The 20158-nt window shown below is 40.5% G+C and overlaps 1 protein-coding gene across 3 annotated transcripts in view; it reads right to left on the bottom strand.

Annotated features, from left to right (window-relative positions):
• Positions 1–20158, bottom strand: part of POC1A (POC1 centriolar protein A) — a 59570-nt gene that overhangs the window by 38185 nt on the left and 1227 nt on the right. For all 3 annotated transcript variants that reach the window (XM_055805322.1, XM_055805321.1, XM_055805323.1), the window contains exons 2-7: positions 19801–19885; positions 16508–16679; positions 13073–13252; positions 11838–11945; positions 10371–10486; positions 4983–5116 (exon numbers count right to left, since the gene is read on the bottom strand). In XM_055805322.1, the coding sequence (XP_055661297.1) occupies positions 4983–5116; positions 10371–10486; positions 11838–11945; positions 13073–13252; positions 16508–16679; positions 19801–19885 (795 nt within the window). The remainder of the gene's footprint in view (positions 1–4982; positions 5117–10370; positions 10487–11837; positions 11946–13072; positions 13253–16507; positions 16680–19800; positions 19886–20158) is intronic.

Here is a 20158-nt window from a genome sequence, read left to right as displayed (position 1 = left end):
AGAACTGCTGGAGGACAGAAGGCACACTATTTCAAGAACAGCAGGGCCAAGAGCAACAGTCAATTCAAGAGAGGCCAGACTTGCAATCTTCAGCTAGGAACAGAGCTAACATTTTGGCTTCAGCATAACATAAGAAACAAGAGCCAGGCTGGAGAGGGTCCAGGAATAAACCTGAGGAGAGTAGTTTAATGATGCACAGTCTGCACAGTGAAAGGAGAGGCAGAGGGGAAAGTAGCTGGAGAGACAAGTGGGGCCAAGGATGCAAGTAGATTTTTTTCTTGTTTTATGTTTTAAATCCTGAGAGAAACTAACGCATACCAGAGAAGAGCCAGGTAAAAGAACAAGGCGTATCTAGAGGATGCAGAGAGTCAAATTAAAGGAGAGCTTCCTCTTCCACTGCCCACAAGGAGATGTAAAAGTGGGGAGATAGGAGCCAGTACATTCAGTCAAACTGTCCCTGAACAAATTAACTAGTGCAAAGAGAAAAAGGAGATACAAGCGGTGACAAAGTCTGAGAAGCAAATCCAGCAGCAACCATCACACTGGGATCATCAATTCAAGGTATAAAAGAAACAATAATAAACAGAGCAGTCATTGTCACTGTTCACAATGCTCTCAACTGCTTCATGGCATTGGAGAAGGCAGCAAGTCACACTTGGACAGATGGACACTGAAATGACAGAAGGTAGAGGTGCAAAAGATGCAAAGAGTAAGTGATCAAGACAATTAGGAAAACACCAAGGGCTGGTAAGAAACTCGATAAATGCATTCAAGTGCCAAAGAGCACAGAGTCTGAAACAAAAAGGTGAATGTCATGTGTCTTCCACCTATCACTTCGTTCCAGCAGCAGAGAAAGCAGTGAAAAGAGTTCAGTGAAGACCGATACAAACTAACAGCCCTCTTGGTACGGTGGGAGTACTGAGCCTGTATCCCAGCATCAATGATGAACATGCAGCCAGGAAATCCACAGCTATGAAGATCTATTCAATCTCATCAGAATAGGTGAAAGACAATAGCAGAATACTTAGTAGGAAAAGAAAGATAATGCAGAGAAGACGACAGAGGCAGGAAGAAATACAAAGGGCAAGACTGGTGACAAAGTTACACCCACTTTGGTACGTATCCTGCAGAAGAAGCATCAGACAGAAAAACCCCAATCTTACAAAGAGATAAGAGCTAGGAAAAAAAAGTAGCTACGAAAGCATGGATATTTGTTGTATTTTTTACTAACAACACAGATATCCCAAAGATGTGAGAAGGGGAAAAGGTGTCAGTCCTGGTATTGCACATTTGCTAACGAAGAAGTGCAGGACAGCACCAAGTATTGTCCTCAAGCAGGGACAGAGTGCAAAGCTATAGGGACTGCAGAAAGAATCCACATCTCCAACAGTAAGGAGAAGAAAAATGCTTAGATTAAAAAAGCAGATTCCTAAGAACTGCAGAATGAGAGTGGTAACACAAAACAGAGAGAAAGGGAGAGGAAAAGGGAACCAAGGAGAAAAGCACTGGGGACAGAGACGGCAATGGCAGCAAGAGATGTTTTCACACAGAATACCTCTGACAAGAAGTCAGAAGGATTCTCAGTCCACTGAACTTTGAAAAATACCTGTATTACTACACAGGGCAAGACTGTCATGCCTGCACCTTCCTTCATCAAGGAGTAAGGGCTACAGCTAACACAGGGAAAAATGTATACTGGCACCCTATAATGAATCTTGGGTAGCTTTTTAAGTCCTGAAAGCTTCAGTTTAAAAAAATACCAGGGAAGACTAGAGCTCTCTTATTTCCTTTTAATACTCAAACCCACTGATCTCAAATCAACTACTTACTATTTGCAACACACCTTTCTCTCCCTTTGTTGGTCCAGTTCTGTGCAGCCCTGAGATGTCCTCACATCGTTCACAGAGGACTAGGCCTGCGTGGAAGTTTAACGCCACCTAGGTAGAGCTGGCAGCAGACCGTAAAGGAGCACATTTGTTTCCTGCGCACCTGCTCAGAAGCAGACAGCATGTATGCCACCCAGGTAGGTAGAATGCAGCTACTTCAGGGTTCAAGTCAAGCCTGCTTAGAGAATCGTAATTTTGCATTTTCTGTCTTCCTATTTATAAACATAACCATGCAGATGTTTTCTAAATATTTACTGAGAACTTCCATTTCACTAAGGAAGTCAGTCTGGAAATGCTTTAACCAAACCACCCCAAAGGGCAGACAAGCACTGTGTACATACCTGCTCTCCTCTAGCAACTCTCCGGAGGTGACTTATGAGCCCCAAAACATTCTGTTCCCCAACGATGATTCAGTACCAGAGTTGGACCTACATACCAACCCGGTGTCTCATCTGTATGGAATTAGGCAAGAGTACTTCACAGCCTGAAGCACTCCAGAACTAAAATATGCAGCACAATACAGAATGATACTTTGCAGCTGCAAGATGTCAGCTCCAAGCTGCAAACTCCCATCTCTAACAATCCTTCTGCTACGAGGGGGCCAGCTACATTACAATTAAAGACAGCAATGTAAACTTGGCAATCCTCCCTATGTAAACTACAGCTAATCAGCTGCTAACAAATTCCTGGCACTCCAACAGTTGCGTCAAAGTATGTCTTAAGGACATTAAAGTTTTTTTTCCTTCAAGTGTCCACTCGCATGCACCCTTCCCAGAACAACATAATGGCAGACCGCTGTCAGAGCAGGAACAAAGTCTCAACCAGCATATTCACTCACCCACACGAAGTCACAACTCAAGAATGTCTTCAGAACAGGCTGTTCATTTGGTGACTAACCTATAGCCCTCACTTAAAAAGGCAAATCTACTTAATGACCAAAAAAAATCCACACCCACTTCATTTTTAGCCACTTTGAGATACTGGCAGAAATCACAGTGAGAATGGAGGGGAAAATAAAGCCCTCAGCACTAAGCAGCCTGGGTTTATCTATGAGCAAAGCAGTCAAAAGCTGCGGCCAGTGCAGCAATCCACCCCAGCAGCTTCTGGTAAAAGCAGGGCTTGTTGTCACTGCCAGTTGCTTACTGTGAATGGAGCACAGGTTATCATACCTTATTTTTCCACTAAAAGTGTATCTGTTACATCAGGCATCAAAAGAACTAACCCACAACAAAACAGGACATGCCAACAGAGGGAATGCCAGCCAGGGCTATGCTAGAACTGGTTCCACTGCCACCTTGGCGCAATACCCTCAAAGATGACCAAAAAGCACAACCAGCCACTTTCATACTTCTGCTTGTTTCCAAATTGAAGGAGGCAAAATCCCACAATGGCAACTACCCTTCAGCTGTTCCACTGTCAAAGCATTTCCAATACCAGTTAGATGCCTAGGAAAGAGTGGCAGAGGTCCTACTGATCTGAAACAGTGGGGGAGGGGAAATATGGAGCTTTAAGTTTACTTCTGAACAGATGACTCACAAATCAACTGTTTCATAGAAGCCCTGAGTTAAGTACAGCATCAGCCTTAATGGCCTTTCCATTATCTAATTCTGAAGACCTCCACCACCATAGACAGTTTTGGACTCTCACTCAAAGCTAAACTCTGTGGGGTGTTTTGTGCCGCTGCACTCAGTGAGAAGCAACCTACAGCTCAGAAGGGAGGAAAATGGAAAGCAGGTTCAGCTTCCTGCTGAACAATAACCAACCAGGCACATCCCTTCCTGAGGGAAGGATGAAAGGTGCACAGATCCACTGTCTTCCCACACTTACCCTTTTCCAGAACACAAAAGACAAATATGAAAACAAAATTAAGACAACAGTTTGAAGCTTTGCAGCCCCAATCTGATAAGAGTATCCACTTAGTCTAGTTTTCAAAGGAAGAATGTTCTACGTAGTTAGGGTTTACATGTTAGGATAACCAGGATTTGTTATCCTCCCCCCCATTCTTTTCAACATTTGAACCCTTCGGTCAGTTTTAATCACATCTTTCCATGAAGTAGAGTCTTAAGTATGAGGCTGTCCTGTTTTTCCATTATTATTACAAAAAAGGAGAAAAGTTTATCAATAGACAGCAAAAGAGAAGTTACAGAACAAACTTGATCTTTCCAGACATCAGACAAGGCAGTCACTAAAAGCTACTAGAAGCCAGAATTATCAGTTTTCCAGCTTACACAGCTACTATTATTGCCCAGAACCATGCCCATGACCCGCAACAGCTTCAGGCTGTTATTTTTGCTGGCTAGTTTTGATGTTGTAAGACTCAGCCCCCATTTTAACAGAGATACAAGTGGGTTAAGAATTGCTGTTCTCTGTCCCTGTGGGAAGGGAACCTTTAAAGCAGGTCTGCTTTTTTATGCCTTTGAGCCCCACTCAGCATGAACAATGAAATTGGTCTATTTATTTTCATTTAACATTTAAAAAGAGAGCCCCAAGGTTTCATATAATTAACCTTACAAGCAACACATCCAGCAGCATAATGCTAATAGGCCAATCAGTTAAACTTAACTAACCAGAAGCATTTATCACCTTCAATTATTTAATTCAGTCCATTAACAAAATGGAAACATGTTCCAAAAATCACACCCCAAAATGGATTTCCTCCATTAAGTCCTTAAGTCTCCTGTCAGATGAACAGCATTCACCTTCACAACACCTACACCAGGGGGCCAAGTGTTATTTGCACCACTCTAGAGGGGGAGACAGTCAGAGCTGCACAAAGAATGCATGACAGACACAGGATTAGAGTCTAGGGCATAGCTCTGACTGTGCCCCTCAGGTCTCACACTTGCATCCTCAGTACTGGAGCTCCCTTTTTGTCTTGCTTTCTCATGCTTTCCATTCCTGCCTTACCTCTTTCCTTCACCCTGGGCCTCCCCTCCAAAACAGTGATGATCTCAAAGATTATTAGTAGTACTATCATCGTAATTTTATGCAAGAAAGTTTTCAAAATATTTTTGGCCATGAAGAATTAAAGGCTCAAGCACAGATCTGCCGGGTTTGTTACGGGCTACACATAATGTGTAAAAGGCTTTGCCTCACCTGGTGACCATGAAGAGTATACAGAAGTCTTCCTTCCAGCAAGTCCAGAATTTTAAGAGTTGAATCATTGGAAGCAGTAACCAGATAGTTTCCAGAGGGGTGAAAAGACAGACTGTTTACCACTGCACTGTGCACTACAGATGGAAAAAACATATATAATAGTCACTGAGACCAGTTTACATAAGCCCAAGGCAAAAGAATAAAATAAAGTACAAGTACATTCCAATTTTCTGTTATAAAGTTCAACAGGAAAATTATCATGGGAGAAACATTCCACAAAATCTCTTCAAAGCACTGGCGAAGAAGGGCAGTACTCAATTCTTGTAAAAATAGGCACTACTTTATTGAAAAGAAAAAAGCTTTGCCAATTATTCTGGGAGATTTAAGGCTACAAAAGCTTCCAGCATAGCCCCAAAATGTAAATATATGCAAAGTGAGCTATATGATTCTGTGAAAGAGCTGGACATTGACAAATTTTACTATTGTGGATCTGTTCTTCTCGCTCTCAAGTCATTCTAGAATAAAATCTATATGCTGGTGCATTAAGATGATGACTGAAATTACAATGAAAGAAAAACTGAAGCTTGGCATTGCACAGGTTCTTCTGTTTTCCTACCCAACTCTAACCAGGATTGGGTTTAAGAGGAACTAGGAAAGAAGAATCAGCAACTTGAAAATGGACCAGTATAAGCAGTATTTCTTCAGACATCCAGTTTGACTCACCGAAAATTTAAAACAAGTATGAACAGACAAACTATCAAGGGTATGAATTTCCAATAAATTAATCCTTCCTGTATGAAGATTAAGAGTTATTTTGAAAAGAGCTAAAGAAAACGCTCTAGCAAAAAAGTCAAACTACACTTAAGTTCACTGTAACATTAAACATCTAACTAATGTAGGGCTTTTTCCCCCCTCCCTGAACTTCTACAAAACAGGCTATTGAACATATTTATTTATGAGAAAAAGCAGTACATTACACATGCATAGCTTGCTGAGCATGTCTGACATTAAAGAATACTAAGACTATGCCTGAAGAGGGTTTTAACTATCAAATTATTCTCAATTATACTCTGTGTCCTCCAAATGCCCTGGTATCTTGAATCTACTCCTAGTAATACATCCCCTTCTCAACTAAATTTACAGTCCCTTGAGAGTCTACTGTGCATTTCAAATCCAAACTGCACATCAAAAAACCTCAGAATAAATTCTGAAAGACAAAAGAACCAATTTTTTCTTTCCCCCAGATGTTGATTTTAAGCAGAAATCTGAAATAATCTTGTTCAGTTGTAAAACAGAATGCATCTACTTTTGAAACTCTCAGGAACACGAGATACCTCAGCTTAAGTTCTGAGAACAAGTTCTTGACCTGTATGACTAAGAAAACACCTTACCACAGGTAACTTCTGAACAGTTACTCTTGTTGGTGAACACTGCTTCTACCACACTGCTAGATCTTCCTGTGTCTCCCCCAGCCCTGTACTGTACTATGTATTAAAGGATAAAAATTCTATGTGGAGTTTTTCCCCCTGAAAGAGTGCCAAATACATTTATCCTTCGAAAGTTTTATTCTGAATGATTTGTAATATTCCTCACTCCATTAGTGTCTATATATTCAGGTAAAGGCAAACATATTTTCTTGACTAAGGCAAGTCCTGAAAAGAATCGCACAAATTAATATATCCTCCAAGTTCCAGACAGCAAATAAAGTATTTCCAGCTTCACCAAAAAACCTTTTCATAATCAAAAGAAATCACACAGACTGTGGCTGTATAAGCAGTCACAGCTGTTGCATCTGAGGAGTTCCTGGCTGTCATAAGCTCAGAGAAAACTTCACCTCTCCTCTGTCAAACCAGCTCATACCTCCCACCAGACCATTCACAACACCTCTGCAAAAACTTGCCTACATGTCCTGCAACCTCAGTTGATTTCATCTGGCAAACAACAAATCCGGTGCAGCATGAGGTGGCATCTCCCAGTGACTTGCTGCTACAAGCCTACCCTTCCACTAGCCAAGCCCTAGAAAAATAACAGTCAGGTAAGGGACTTAGACTGGGGGGTTAACAACTAAAACTGAGTCATGCCAGCCTACAGAGTGACTGAACATAACTGTCCCAAGTCTGACAGTACTAATTGTATGTAAACAGTGAATGCAACACCTTAGTAAACACCAGTGAGAAGATAAATTAGGATGGACTTGAAATAATCACAGTCCCTAGCAAAGGGAGAACTGCTATCCAGCCCCATCTGAACTGTGTAAGAGTACCAACTGTTCTTTTTAAACACAGTTGTTAAAAAAAAAAAAAAAAAGAGCTGTTTTCAGATCTGCAACAGAGGTGCCCCACACACAACTTTGCACAGGGCAAAAATGTCAGGTGATAAACATCAGCCATTTTTGTAGGGGGATGATCTGCTGTACGAAAATATTAGTGCCAAGTAGAAGACTGAATAAAGCATCTGTCTGTTCTGTACAGTAAGCGTGACCAGAGCATACTTTACTTCGCAAAAAAAAAAAAAAAGAAAAAACCCCAAACTACACACTACACACAATACAAAAGTTTTGCAGTTTGCTCTCTACCTCCAACTTTCCTGGAAACTTTCTTGTCCTGGCGACAAGAGCAACACTACTAAAAGACTAATCAGTTTTGGAAAACAACTGGCAGGGCTACTCATCTATTAACTCCTCCATGCAACTTAATCTTTAAAATGGATTCCCTTGACATGAGGCAGCTGGAACCAAAGGAAAAGGTGCCATCTAGTGGGACTGAGACAGCAGCTTCATATAGGACAGCCACAAAGCTAAACCCGGTTTAGCCAAAAGGCACGGGTATAAACCCTTAGAAGACTGGGACTTAACAAACACATCTCCAGAACACATTAAAAACGCATCAGTTTGCAGCCACAGGTGCATGCAATGAGTGCATGCAGGTACTACTGCAATTGTAGGTCTCTTTGGCCTTTATGACTATTTCTAGTTCAAAGTTTAATAGACAATTAGGATTTATATAGTAGCTGTTAAAAATAACACTCATAACAGGAAAAAGATCTCTTCAATAGCAAGCGTGTCAGACTAAAATGCCATTCAGTAAGGGTGGGATACAGGGGAAATGTGTAATTCCAAGACAAAAAATAAACCTGGCAGCCAAACCTAAACCACACTAGATTCAGACAATTTAATAGCAGTAAGTGGAAAGCAGGAAGAGACGATTTTTTGAGCCAAGTTATACTGTGGCTGGAAACACACTGCAGATCTTGCCACTGTTGAAAAGCTGATAAAGTAGGTTAAAGGACAATCTGACACTGTTCAAGTATTTAAACACACTACCTATTTTAGCAACAAGACTTCAAGAGGGCATTTCCAACTATTGATATGGGTCACAAGTTAACAATACTTATTACACAAAGAATTACACTTCAGTATTCATCATTGTAATTGTACCAGCTCTATACTGATGACTTGGAACAGTCATTAGAAGGCTTGATTTCCATTGGATCTTGTTAACTATCAGAGAACTGGGAGTGATTCTGAGTCCGTAAGAATAACTGAAGAAATAAAAAAATAAATCACATTATATGAGAGTTCAAGGAGCTCAGGCAGGATTCCAACTGAAGAATAATTCAAAGACTGCTCAGCTTGACTACGCAGGGAGAATACACTTGAGAGGACCACACCACAAGCCAAGAATAAAAGCACAGTGCAAGTCCAGGAGACTGATGCTAGAAGTAAGGAGTAAGAGTTTATTTTTTTTCCTACTCAAGAAAAAACCCTGTTCCAATGATAGTGGTGTCACCATCAGTGCTTAATAGTCAGATCAGATGATCATAATAGTGTTTCCATCTATATGCAAACAGCAGAAGAACAGCCCTCTACATACAGAACTACAAAAGCATTCTGAAGTTATTGCCAGACTGTTTCTATTCCACAGCAACCTCTTTTTGAGGAGCTTTTATTTTCTTTTTTATGGAATCCAAATGACTTCCATGATAATAGTTTCTCTGCAGACAACCTGCATTTGCTTTGGGATGAGTAACCACCATCGCTCTCATCTACCAGAAGTGGTCTAGTCTTTCACAGGTTGCTGTGAAGGAAGACAAACCAAAGAACTCTGCTCCTTAAACATCACTCCAGTTTCTCTGCCTTTCTGTATCAAGGGAAACTACAGAACTTTTACTGAGAGCCTGTTAATTCTTTCGTCACCCTGTGAGTAAAGGGATACACAGTCAAAAGCACCTTAAAAAGTGATTCTTGTTACGTAAAGCCAGCAGAAGCTTTAATTTAGAACTCAAAAACTAACTTGTAAAGTTAGCAGGAATCAACCACAAGCTATTTTACTACGTATTTTCTGCCCAGCATTCAGTTGTGAGGCTGTGGCAGCAGGAACCGACAGTATTTGATGCGGATGGCAGAAAGAACACAGCAAGCTCCAGCCCAGTACCTCTGATCTGCTTTACTAGCATGCCAGAAGCAGTCTTTGTGAAAAGTTAACAAAATTAAGTTTAACAAGCTATCTATAGTGGAAACAGTAATTGAGAATGCATGGATTTACAAAATACTACATCAGCCTTAAGAATTGGTATAGTAAAGGAAAGAAAAGCCTCATTTAGGCTCAGGAAACTAATATTCACAAAACGGGACAATCAAACTCACAAGGAACTTGCAAGGCCAGGAAAGCACATTTTTCGTACCCAGTTCTACCAAACAGCAGCACTAATCAGTTTGACAAGAACAGGTAATGGCAGAAGATGCCATTTGGAAAGGGGTGGGCGTGGAGATTCAGACTCCTAAATATAAAAACTAGCTAATCCAAGGACAAGCCGATCTGGACAAGTCATAACAAGGTCAAAACTAATTCTAGAAGCTGAAAACCAGATAATGCAGGAGGAACCATAAACAAGGATCATGGTATAGAAATGCAATTGATTGATTTTGGTTTTCCTCTTTTGTTAACTTTTCCTAATTTTCTCACAGAGAACTTAACCTTTTGCTTTGCCGGAATGCATCTGACTTGTCCCACAGGCTTATACAGAGGCAAAGACCACATCCTTTTCACTACACATCATCTCAAAATCAGTGAATACGAACCAAGTGGCATCACAAATAACACCCACGCACACCTGCAACATGGTTGCAGCACTGAGGCTTTTTTGCTTTTTTATGGTGGATAGTGGAGGAGAAATCAGAATAGAGTTGGTTCTCACCAACATGTGAGAATCAGTCTTGGAGCAAACACAAAACGAAGCATGATATTTGGTGAAAAAATGCTTCCACTGGCAGGCCTAACCCAGTGCCTTTCTGGAAAAGCAGCAGGTGATGGAGAAACAGTCCTTGGACTTCAGAGCAATTCATATCAACACATGGAAAGGTCCACCTTTTCTAAGATCTTAACTTGCCTTGATAATGCTGAAGGAGTCTATTCATCCTAACGTCCCACACCTTCACTGTGTTATCTGTACCAGCCGCAGCAATGCATGTACCACTGGGATGAAAATCCACATGATTCACAAACCTGTAAATTGCAGTTAAATCCAATTGTTTACATTCAACTCTTGCTAAAGATCAAAAAGATCTTTTCAAGAAGGGAAGCTACATCATGGTGCATTGAATGCTATGGAAAGGAGATAACCTGAAAATGTATATTGCTGAATTCCTCTTAAGGCCTTGCTTATAATCCTGCAGTCTGTTTGGTGTATATCTAAGCATACTATCTTCAACGTTTAGCATTTCAGGTGTAGGAGCTATAGGTACAAGCCTCCCAAAATCTGATGGATCCAACTGTCACAACAACATTTTAAAGTGTTCATTTAATGTTTGCATAATATACATCTTTACTAAACAGGATTTCTAGAGCGTGTACAAGACTGAACAGTTATTTTTCTTCTGTTAGGCTTAACTAACTTTAAGGTGGAACTTACTCAATTTGTGTCTGAAATCGTATGTTGCCACTTGGAAGGTAGTGAGACCGAGACCAAATTCCTTTCTGGACCTGTATGCAATCAATTTTTATTTTGACCTCAGAAGTAAAGTAAAGCCTTCAGAACCTTCAGTGAAGAGCACCTTTTAACTCCTCACACAACCTATGCCAGAAATTCGATAAAATTAATTATCCTTTAAGTATTCCTGTATCAAATGCTGAGGAAGTTGACATATTTCAACAGGTTGTTTGGACAAGCTATATTCTTAAGAGCACTCAATAAAATAATGCTGTCTGCATTTGTGTATTACTTGGAAAGAACACAACTTTGTACTTAATTCAATGCAGCAAGAAATTAGGAAGAATTCAGTCTCAGTTCTCTAAGGACTTGCTTTGTGTTTCTGAACAAATTAATTTTTGCTGTGGCTCAATATTCTTGATGAAAAAAAATCCCAATTCAACAGCTGTTTTTCTGTTACACAGTGTTTTTTAGAATAACCTTGTTATGCAAAAATTTGAGGTTGAAACAAAGCAGTCAAGTACCAATCTACCAATACACTTTTGCTCTTTTAATTTACTTTGACTCAGAGCGAAATAAAAGAGCTTAACATAGCTAGAAGAAGAAATAAAGAATTTAAGCATCTTCAAAAACAAACAAGCATAAAGAAACTAAGGCTAGACGTGCTGGACAGTTACCAAAATATAACCCTTCAGGTTCTAATCTGGGGAAGTCATAAAAAGGTCAAAGCAATACTGGAAGCTCTTTTTGCATCTCATCCTCTGCTGGCTGCTTTTGTAATAGATGCTAATGACTTTTTAAGAGGTAGAAATGATTGCCAGGACAAGGACTTTCGACCATAGTCAGAAAACCAGGTGTACATTCATCAGACATCTCTGTTTCAGAAATCTCAAGAAGGCTGGTCCCCATGCACCACCAGGTACTTACCCCCCATGCTCACAGAAGGAGTGTATACATTCTCTGCTGTTTTTATCCCACAGTTTGACAGTTTTATCATCACTGGCTGAAACTATCAATCGTCCATCAGGAGAGAATCTAAGATAAGAGTTACAGCAATTAAGAAAATCCCCCAAAAGGTGTACAAGGTCAACTGGTTTTGGCCAGTTGTCAAGGTATGTTGGTAAAAACACTTTGCTCTTCAAGAAGTCACGCTGGCATCAGTGAGACTAAAAATTCAATTGCTGTAAGTTGAGAGAGAGAGAGAAAAAAAAAAAAAAAAAAAAAGCAGCTTTAAGACCTCAAACCACCCCTAATTCCAAAAGTACATAAAATAACCCTCAGGAAAGTCTTGAGTCCAACTTAAGACTTCCTGTCCTCCTTGCTTCAATTTAAGCTTACCTCAAGTTGTTTCTCTACCTTGATTCAAAACAAATCCTACCTTTGCAACAAGCATTCAGGGCACTACAGTTGCTCCCAAGGTAAACAGCTGCAGCAGAAGATCAAATATCATTTGAGCTCCTTACAAGAACATATTAAGCTTCTATCTCAAAATTTCACATACAAGACAGATCAATCCCTCTCTTCAGAGACATACATTTTGCAGGATCAAGACTTGAGTCCCTAACTAGAGATCATCATCATACATACTGCAAAAACATTCTTTCTGCTCTGTAGGCATCTACAGTACTACTGCCCACCACCGCATTCAAGAACTACAACGAACTTTTCACCTACAGAGAAACTGTGGCTTTATCCTAGATGCATATAACGCTTAAAAACTCAGCACAACTGAGATGGACAACTGAAAACCAAACCCAAGACAGTTACCTGGAAATAATGTTTTTATTATGGCAACACTTTCAGCATTTTGGAAGGAGCACAGGTATATAATTTTTAACAAGAGGAACGACAAATCTAAAAGGAACTAAGCTGAAATAACAATTAATCTCATTTTGCTTCTGTTAGCAACTCCAAGATGCAGAAGCCTTCCTACCAAGTAAAACCGAAACAGAGAACAGTCACAAAGCAAGTCTCTGCTTGACAAAGATCACTGAAGAAACACAAAGAGGGTACATAACTATTACCCAAAGGAATCCCTCTGCAGGTTAGCAATATATTTCAGTCACTACACACACCTGAATTATCCTGAATAGAAATGTGTTAGCCAAGATCGTGATACTCAGTCTCTGCCCCATCTCTGTGTGTCAGAAAGCTGTACTTACCTGGCACAGCGAACCCAGTTTATGTGTTGACTAAGTGAGAACAGAAACTTCTGCCTGTGAACCGTCCACACTTTGACTGTTTTGTCATCAGAAGCTGTAACTAAGGACTGGCCATCGCTGGAGAAATGAACACTTCTTACAGTTGCTGTATGAGCCTTGAACACAGTAGATTCTCCTTTGCTATACAGAAGGAAAGAGCACTTTAAAACTGTACAACAGGGCAGCAAGGACAGTATGTACCTGAAAACACAAAACTTCTGTATGCTGAGCAGTGCTATTAATGACCACTTCTATGGGTGCTGCATGTGCTTACATTAGGAAGAAAACACTGATCAACCCCAAACAAACTTACACTTCATGAGCTACACAGACTACATAGCTAAAACCAGTTGGTCCAGTTCAACACTCGAGTCCAATCCAACAGGAAACAACCCATGTTTCCTATAAAGGGGCAGAAGAAGGTGCTGAGGTTCTGTACTGTTACCAGGTCTTTTGCTGCAAGGCAGGTGAGGAGGGAGGTCACAGTTCATCTAGACCAGGGGTCCTCAAACTTTTTAAACAGGGGGTCGGCACATGGATTAAGTGGCAGGAAGTCATCTGCGGCTGCTTGGTTTCACCACCACCACCCTCCAGTGGGGGGGTTCTGTAAATACTGGGGGATGGATTGAGGATCCTGGGGGGCCGTATCTGGCCCATGGGCCGTAGTTTGAGGACCCCTGATCTAGACAGAGCCAAGCAGGCAACCGCCTTCACAGCTGTTCCTGTAATGGCCCACACTCCAGCTGAGTGCTTGTGATGAAGTATCACAGAAGAAATAATACAAGTGAATTTAGCATGCCTGATGTTGTACAACTTTGAGCAAGCTACCATTAACCCAGCCAGACAAGACAAAAGACACGGTATTGTTATTCTTCTTTACTCATCACTTCCAGACAAAATGCAAGAGGCATGCTCCTGGCAAATAAACACAAGGCTTATTTAGAGATCCAACGTGCAACATATTTATAGAGATCCAACAGGTATATTTTGGACCAAGAGTCCCACATATCTCCAGTACGTACTAGACTACCAGCAGCTCCACACTCACAGACAGAAGAGAAAAACAGAAAAACATGGTGGGAGCAAATCCTTTCCTCCCTTCTCCATTAGAATCTAACAGGCTTTATACTGAGGCTGAGGACTACTAAAACTGTAAAGGCCAAAAACTCAAAAATAGTACATATCTTCCAGCAATATTCCCTCCCTCCTCAGAAAAGGTCAGAGCTGCCTAATTTTATTTAATCCTTTACCTGCCAGAAGGCAAGGCACAGTAAAGGTTACTTCTCTGGAAAGTTTTCTTTCTGTCCAAAACCACAGAACATACCCAAGTCTGATAAAAACTCATGCAGAAACATGAAATTACAAAATGCTGTCAGGATGGCTTACAAAAAACAAATCCCAAAGCCAGAAATCCACACACCAGGGTAGTATTAGCTCCTTTAGTAACCTATCACCCTTGAAATGGTCTGCAAGTTTCAGGTTCTTTGGAAATAAAGTCCTGGACCACAGACTACGGGGCAGCTTCTCCTTTCCCTCTTAATGACAGTGCAAAACTGTGAAGCCAAAGGTCTCAAACCTGATTTAACATCTTCGTTGTTGTATTTAGAGAAGGTAAATTGACAAAGAAAACTAAATAAACACAGATTAAAGGTGCCATGCACCAAGGTATCCACAACTAGCATAGCAATAACCCTTTCCACACTGGCCCTTTTCTGACATGATAGCTACAGGTGCAATTTCGACCACAGAACTCACATGCCTAGGCAACCAAGACAGAATCACCCAACACAAGTTCAGTTTTCTCACCATGTACCAGACCCTTCTTAAAATGAGTACATTAGCTTTTAAGAAATCTAACAAGTTTGCACAGTAATTTATTTTCAGCATTGTGTTAGCAGCACAGCCCTGAAGATAGCAAAATGACACCATCAGCCTCTTTCTTAATAGGAGGTTAATAAGCAGCACGGTTAAATTTTAATCATAATCTTCCTTGTGCCTTTTAATGATACATATGCTAACATGTCATTGTGGTAACTCCTTCCAAGAAAGTTAAATTGAAAACTGAAATAATTATAATTTAAACTAGAATCTGCAAATTTTAGTTCTATTTCACTATAAATTAAGATATTTAAAAGCACTTTTATCACAGATTTTAAAAAGTTGCTTTCAGAACCTATCAGTTCCACAGCAGAGATTACTATGGCTTAATAGATCATCAAATAAAGCTTCCAATGGGTAATCATAACCATAAGAACTCATCAAAAATACACAACTAGTAATGCTTTCCCAGGTTCCTGAAGCAACAAGTGCATTTTAAAGTTGGGGTACGATTTTTGTGTGGCTTTGTTGGTTCTGGTTTTTAAAAATCCCTTTTATTTGCCAGGTCTGCTTCTGGACACAATCTTTTAGTCTTTGACAGCAGCAATTTACAAGCTTACAAGGAAAGGAACCTCCAATACCTTTTTATATGCCTGTCCTTTCAGAAAAAATAATCCCACTGTTTAGTGTGGGAACCAAGAGACCAGAGGAAACACTAGCAGTTGCTTTTCTGCATATTAGCTGAAAAAATCTCATTACTTGCAGCAAGATTAAGTCTTCAAGCAGAAGTTCTTCAGCAGTCTCCTGTTTGCATTGTATTTCAACTAATGTGTTCCATTGCTGAAGACATACAACTTAAAACAATGCACTGCAGAGTAAAACAATAGCAGTTCACATTTCTCAGCCAATGGCTGCCAAGGACTTGACAAATGTTAACAAGTTAAAGCAATTAAACACTACTCAGAAATGCAAACTTCATAATTAGGCTGAGGTACTGAAAACAAATTTTTGTTAATCACATGCAAGCTCATGAAAAAGTCAATACATAATCCAAAGTAGTCTTTTACCTTAGTAATATACCATCATTTACTACCAGTGGAACAAAGAGTTACCAGTTTTAGACCAAGAAACAAAGTTTAAGGACACCTAATCATTTTGCAGACGACTGCAAGCATGCAAGCTAGCAACCTCCACACTGCTCACAGAACAGGTTTTTCCATCACTAAACCTCCACTTGTGTTTCAGCATCTTGTTTAACACTGGTAGAGAAGCAAAGGATCAATTTGCTAAGCGGAAAGACAGACTGGGGGAGAAAGCAGAAGAAAAATCCAGCAGCTCACCACTGATTAACTACATTAGCATAAGAAGTTAATACTGACTTTACAAAGGGTTTTAGTTTTGTTTCCAATGCAATTTCAAGATCACATTACCTCTCCGCTGCTAGAGCTGTCACATAAAATGGTTCTTCTTTCCCCTCAAACAGATCCCAGTCTCATAGCTGGAGAACCGCTATCAAGAAGCAAGGAGAAATCCTAAACCAGAGTTCAGAAAGAGACACAGAAGGGAATAGATACTTACATACTGGGAATCCATAAACGGACTGTTTTGTCTCTAGAGCCTGAAGCCACCAGGTGACCAGAAGGTGAAAACTGAACACACATCACCGCATCTTTGTGGCCCACAAAGCGATAGGCTCTCATCTGAGGTTTCATACTCCAGATCATCAGGCAGGAATCCATCGAGCCACTTGCTGAAATAAAAAGGAAAAACAAAACCACACAAAACCAAACTTGGATTAGTTCTTCTCCAATTACACTGAAAGTACATTTCACACTCAGTTCACCATCACGGTTTCCAGCAATCTCATGTACATTGTCCTTGAAGCTTCACCAATGCATTGCACACTATTTCATTACTAATTAAAAAAAAAAAAAAAATCAGTCTTGCATTAGCTTGGACTGACAATTTACTTCCAAGAGTCAGGTCACGCAACAGCTGCAGAGGCAAAAGCCACAAAAGCTGCAAAACTTCTTTGAAGTAAATACACACTAAGGAAACACATAGAAGGCCTGTGAATGCAGGTTATTTTCAGCACTTTCTTACTGGGAAGCAGGGGTAGCTACCAGCTGCAGCAGGTTAAATATCAAGTAACACACTACAGATTAAGCAGAGAAGCCCTGTGACTTGGTGACTTAAAGGCAAACCAGCTACATCTCCCTCCATCACCGATCCCTTGCTTCAAAACATTGATCAAAGTCAACTGAGCAGTTCTTAACAATATATAAAAAATACAAGCTTGCAATGCAATTAGAGCAGTGTGCAGTTTGCTACTAGTTAGCAGAATTTGATGGTAGTCATGAGAGGCCTTACGGAACTATGGATGGTGATGGGCTTGCTCCATCTACTGACACCCACTCTGCCACTCATGCCTACTTCTATACTCAGCTGTGGGAATAAGAAACAACCAACCAACAATCACCACAACTTACCTTTACGCTTGGGCTTCTAAGAAAGTGGTGGAAGAGGGCAAACGCATGCTCCAAAGACTAAGGAAGAGAAAGGGCTGGAGGGAGACCCCAGAGGGCAAAGATTCTACTTAGGGGAACGTGGCCGTTCCCCAGGACACATGCTTCTTTTCCAGTATCTCCCTCAGCAACAAAGGCAAAGGGTCACTTAAGCAGAAGGCAGAATTCAGGTGCACATGCCACATGCATGGAAAGCACAACTGACAACTCCATGACACTGAATTTCATACAAGCTACATCCCCCTCCCTTATCTGACAGGAGCCATACCAGTCCCTGCCAAGAACACCAGGCAACAATTTTCCCAAATGCAAAAGTAAATTCTGCTTCAATCTAAAACTCCCAGGCTGCCCAGGTCCCATCGCTGACTCAGTACAGTGAAAACTGAATGCTGCTCCTACCCTAAGGCTCGCTGTACTGCGTGAAGTCTGTAGCACTGGGGCCCTAGCAATCTGTTAAAGAGCAAACATATGCCCATGGCAACTTAAAAGTCTCAAACAGTGAGAGTAAAAATACCCCTTCAAATCAATTTTACTTCCTACATAACAGAAAAATTTGTAGATTTTCTACAGGCAAATATAGAATATTCATGTCTTAGCCTGCCAACAAACCCAAGCGGCACCTGTATCTCTCTACCCAAGCGGGGCATATCTCCAGGGAGATGAGAAAAAGACAGACAAACAAAACCAAGAACAAAACAGAACAAAAAAACCACCACACACATCAGGTTCTGACATGGCAGTATCATAATTCCAAGATTTCAGTTCATTAATGTTACAGCAAAATACCAAATAGATTTTGCTGGAAATGCCCTTCTAATTCACAGTCATTTCAACACGAAAATAAGTCATCTCTCTTCCTGCTATTGATGTAGGATTAATATATGCCCACTTCAAACATAAACATTCACTATGCATGTCCTCTAAGGGGAAACAAAAACCCTTACATATTTGTCAGTTCAGTTGTTTTTATGTTTCATACAGGCAATATCTGTCCTTAGAGATATGAAAATTTAAGGGGAGACAACTGTGTAAAAGTAGATTGAGCACACTGCCTAGCGTCAAGAGATTTGTACATTAGTCATAACTACACTAAGTCATTGTCTGGCAAGGATATTAAGTTGCAATATCGCAGCTTCCCCAGGACTGATGTTAAAAAATTCAAGGGAATTAATGCTCTGACATCTCAATAAAGCACTTCAGTATGATATTGCTTATATGTGACTTGTTGGCAATGACTATTATCCTCACTGGATTGGGCAAGCAATCTAATTGAATAAAAAGACTGCGTCCTCTAGGTTTGGTTGTTTTATTGCAGGGGACAAGGGGCAATGGGGAAAAAGAACTAGAAACTCTCATAAGACTCAAGTACACACAACTCATCCAACAGTAACTAAAAAAGAGAAAAGTCTTAGAATTTGTTCCCTTTCTTACCTGATCTCATTGACTAAAAATATCAAGAGCAATTATCTCATGGTGTAGATGGAGGCAGCAAAGGCCCCATACTACTTCTGAAAGGCCATTCAAAAGCAATGCTGAATTACATTCAGAGCACCCTCACTAAACAGAGAGACGCACTGACTGTATAGTTTTAGGGATACACAAACAGAATCACAGACACAGAGCAATCTCCAGCTCTGCAAGGATGCAGGAAGTGGGCAGGAAAGATAGCAGACAAAAATAAAAACAGCAGTAGGGAGAGAGGGGGTCCAAGATGCATTTGATTCATCTACATTTCCTTGCAGCTTCCAGAGCGTTGTGTAGGTTGCAAGATCCAAAACAGGATTACTACCTGCTAGACTGCTGCATTTCAATTTACTCATGCCTACTGCACGCACTGCCCACCAGGTGTATTGCCTCAAATTATCATTTCTGCAAGCCAAAGCAATGTCCACCATGCCACACAGACTGAACAGTGACTTCACAAAAAGCCAAACCCCTCCCCAGTTCCTACGCAATGCACACAGTGGGTTACTGAATAGCAACTGGGACACAAGCCTTGACATAAGCACAGGCAGCTGTCTAAAGAGGAGACAGGAAGATAGAGAAGAAAAAGTAAGGTTTTACCTTAAGCTGACTGCATGGTAAAGCCAAGTATGTGAAATGATAAGCAATGGTAGCTGTCCCTAAAACTCTAGCAGGATGCACAAAATCTGCCACCCCTCCAGTTCAACAATAGCATTTTTTTCAAAGCACACAGAAATGTCCATCCTGAAATTCTCCAAAATCTCTTCACCACAAAAACAAGTTCTTTGCTGTTGTAGAGTTCAGTACCTCCACTGCTCCCTCCATTTAACTAAAACAGAAAAATTCTATCATCTGACCACCAAAGCACAAAAGACAATTTACCCAGTTGTTTCTTATTGAGACTGAAGTCCACGCTAGTGACAGCATCTCTGTGGCCTTTGAAGTGTCTCTCCAGGGACGGATCTTCCTAGAAGACAATAAGGTTCAGACACTATAGATTAAGAACCACCTTCACACAATAAACTCATTTTATTTCTACAAGTGAACCAAGCCATATATTCCTCCCACAAAAGCTAGGCAGAGATAAGAACACTGCACATCGCAAAATGTGAATTTCATGTGTATTGACAAACCTTAAAAGAGGCAAATTATCCAAGTTGATAACCCCCCTGGATCTCAGGTGGTTTGTATGAATCATTCATGCATCTTTACAACATGCTGCTGGTACAGAGATCCCAAA

Source organism: Falco peregrinus, chromosome 5, assembly GCF_023634155.1.
Source record: "Falco peregrinus isolate bFalPer1 chromosome 5, bFalPer1.pri, whole genome shotgun sequence".
NCBI classification, from domain to species: Eukaryota; Metazoa; Chordata; class Aves; order Falconiformes; family Falconidae; genus Falco; species Falco peregrinus.
The sequence above is the reverse complement of the archived record's forward strand: the minus strand, read 5'-3'. Positions and strand labels throughout refer to the sequence as shown.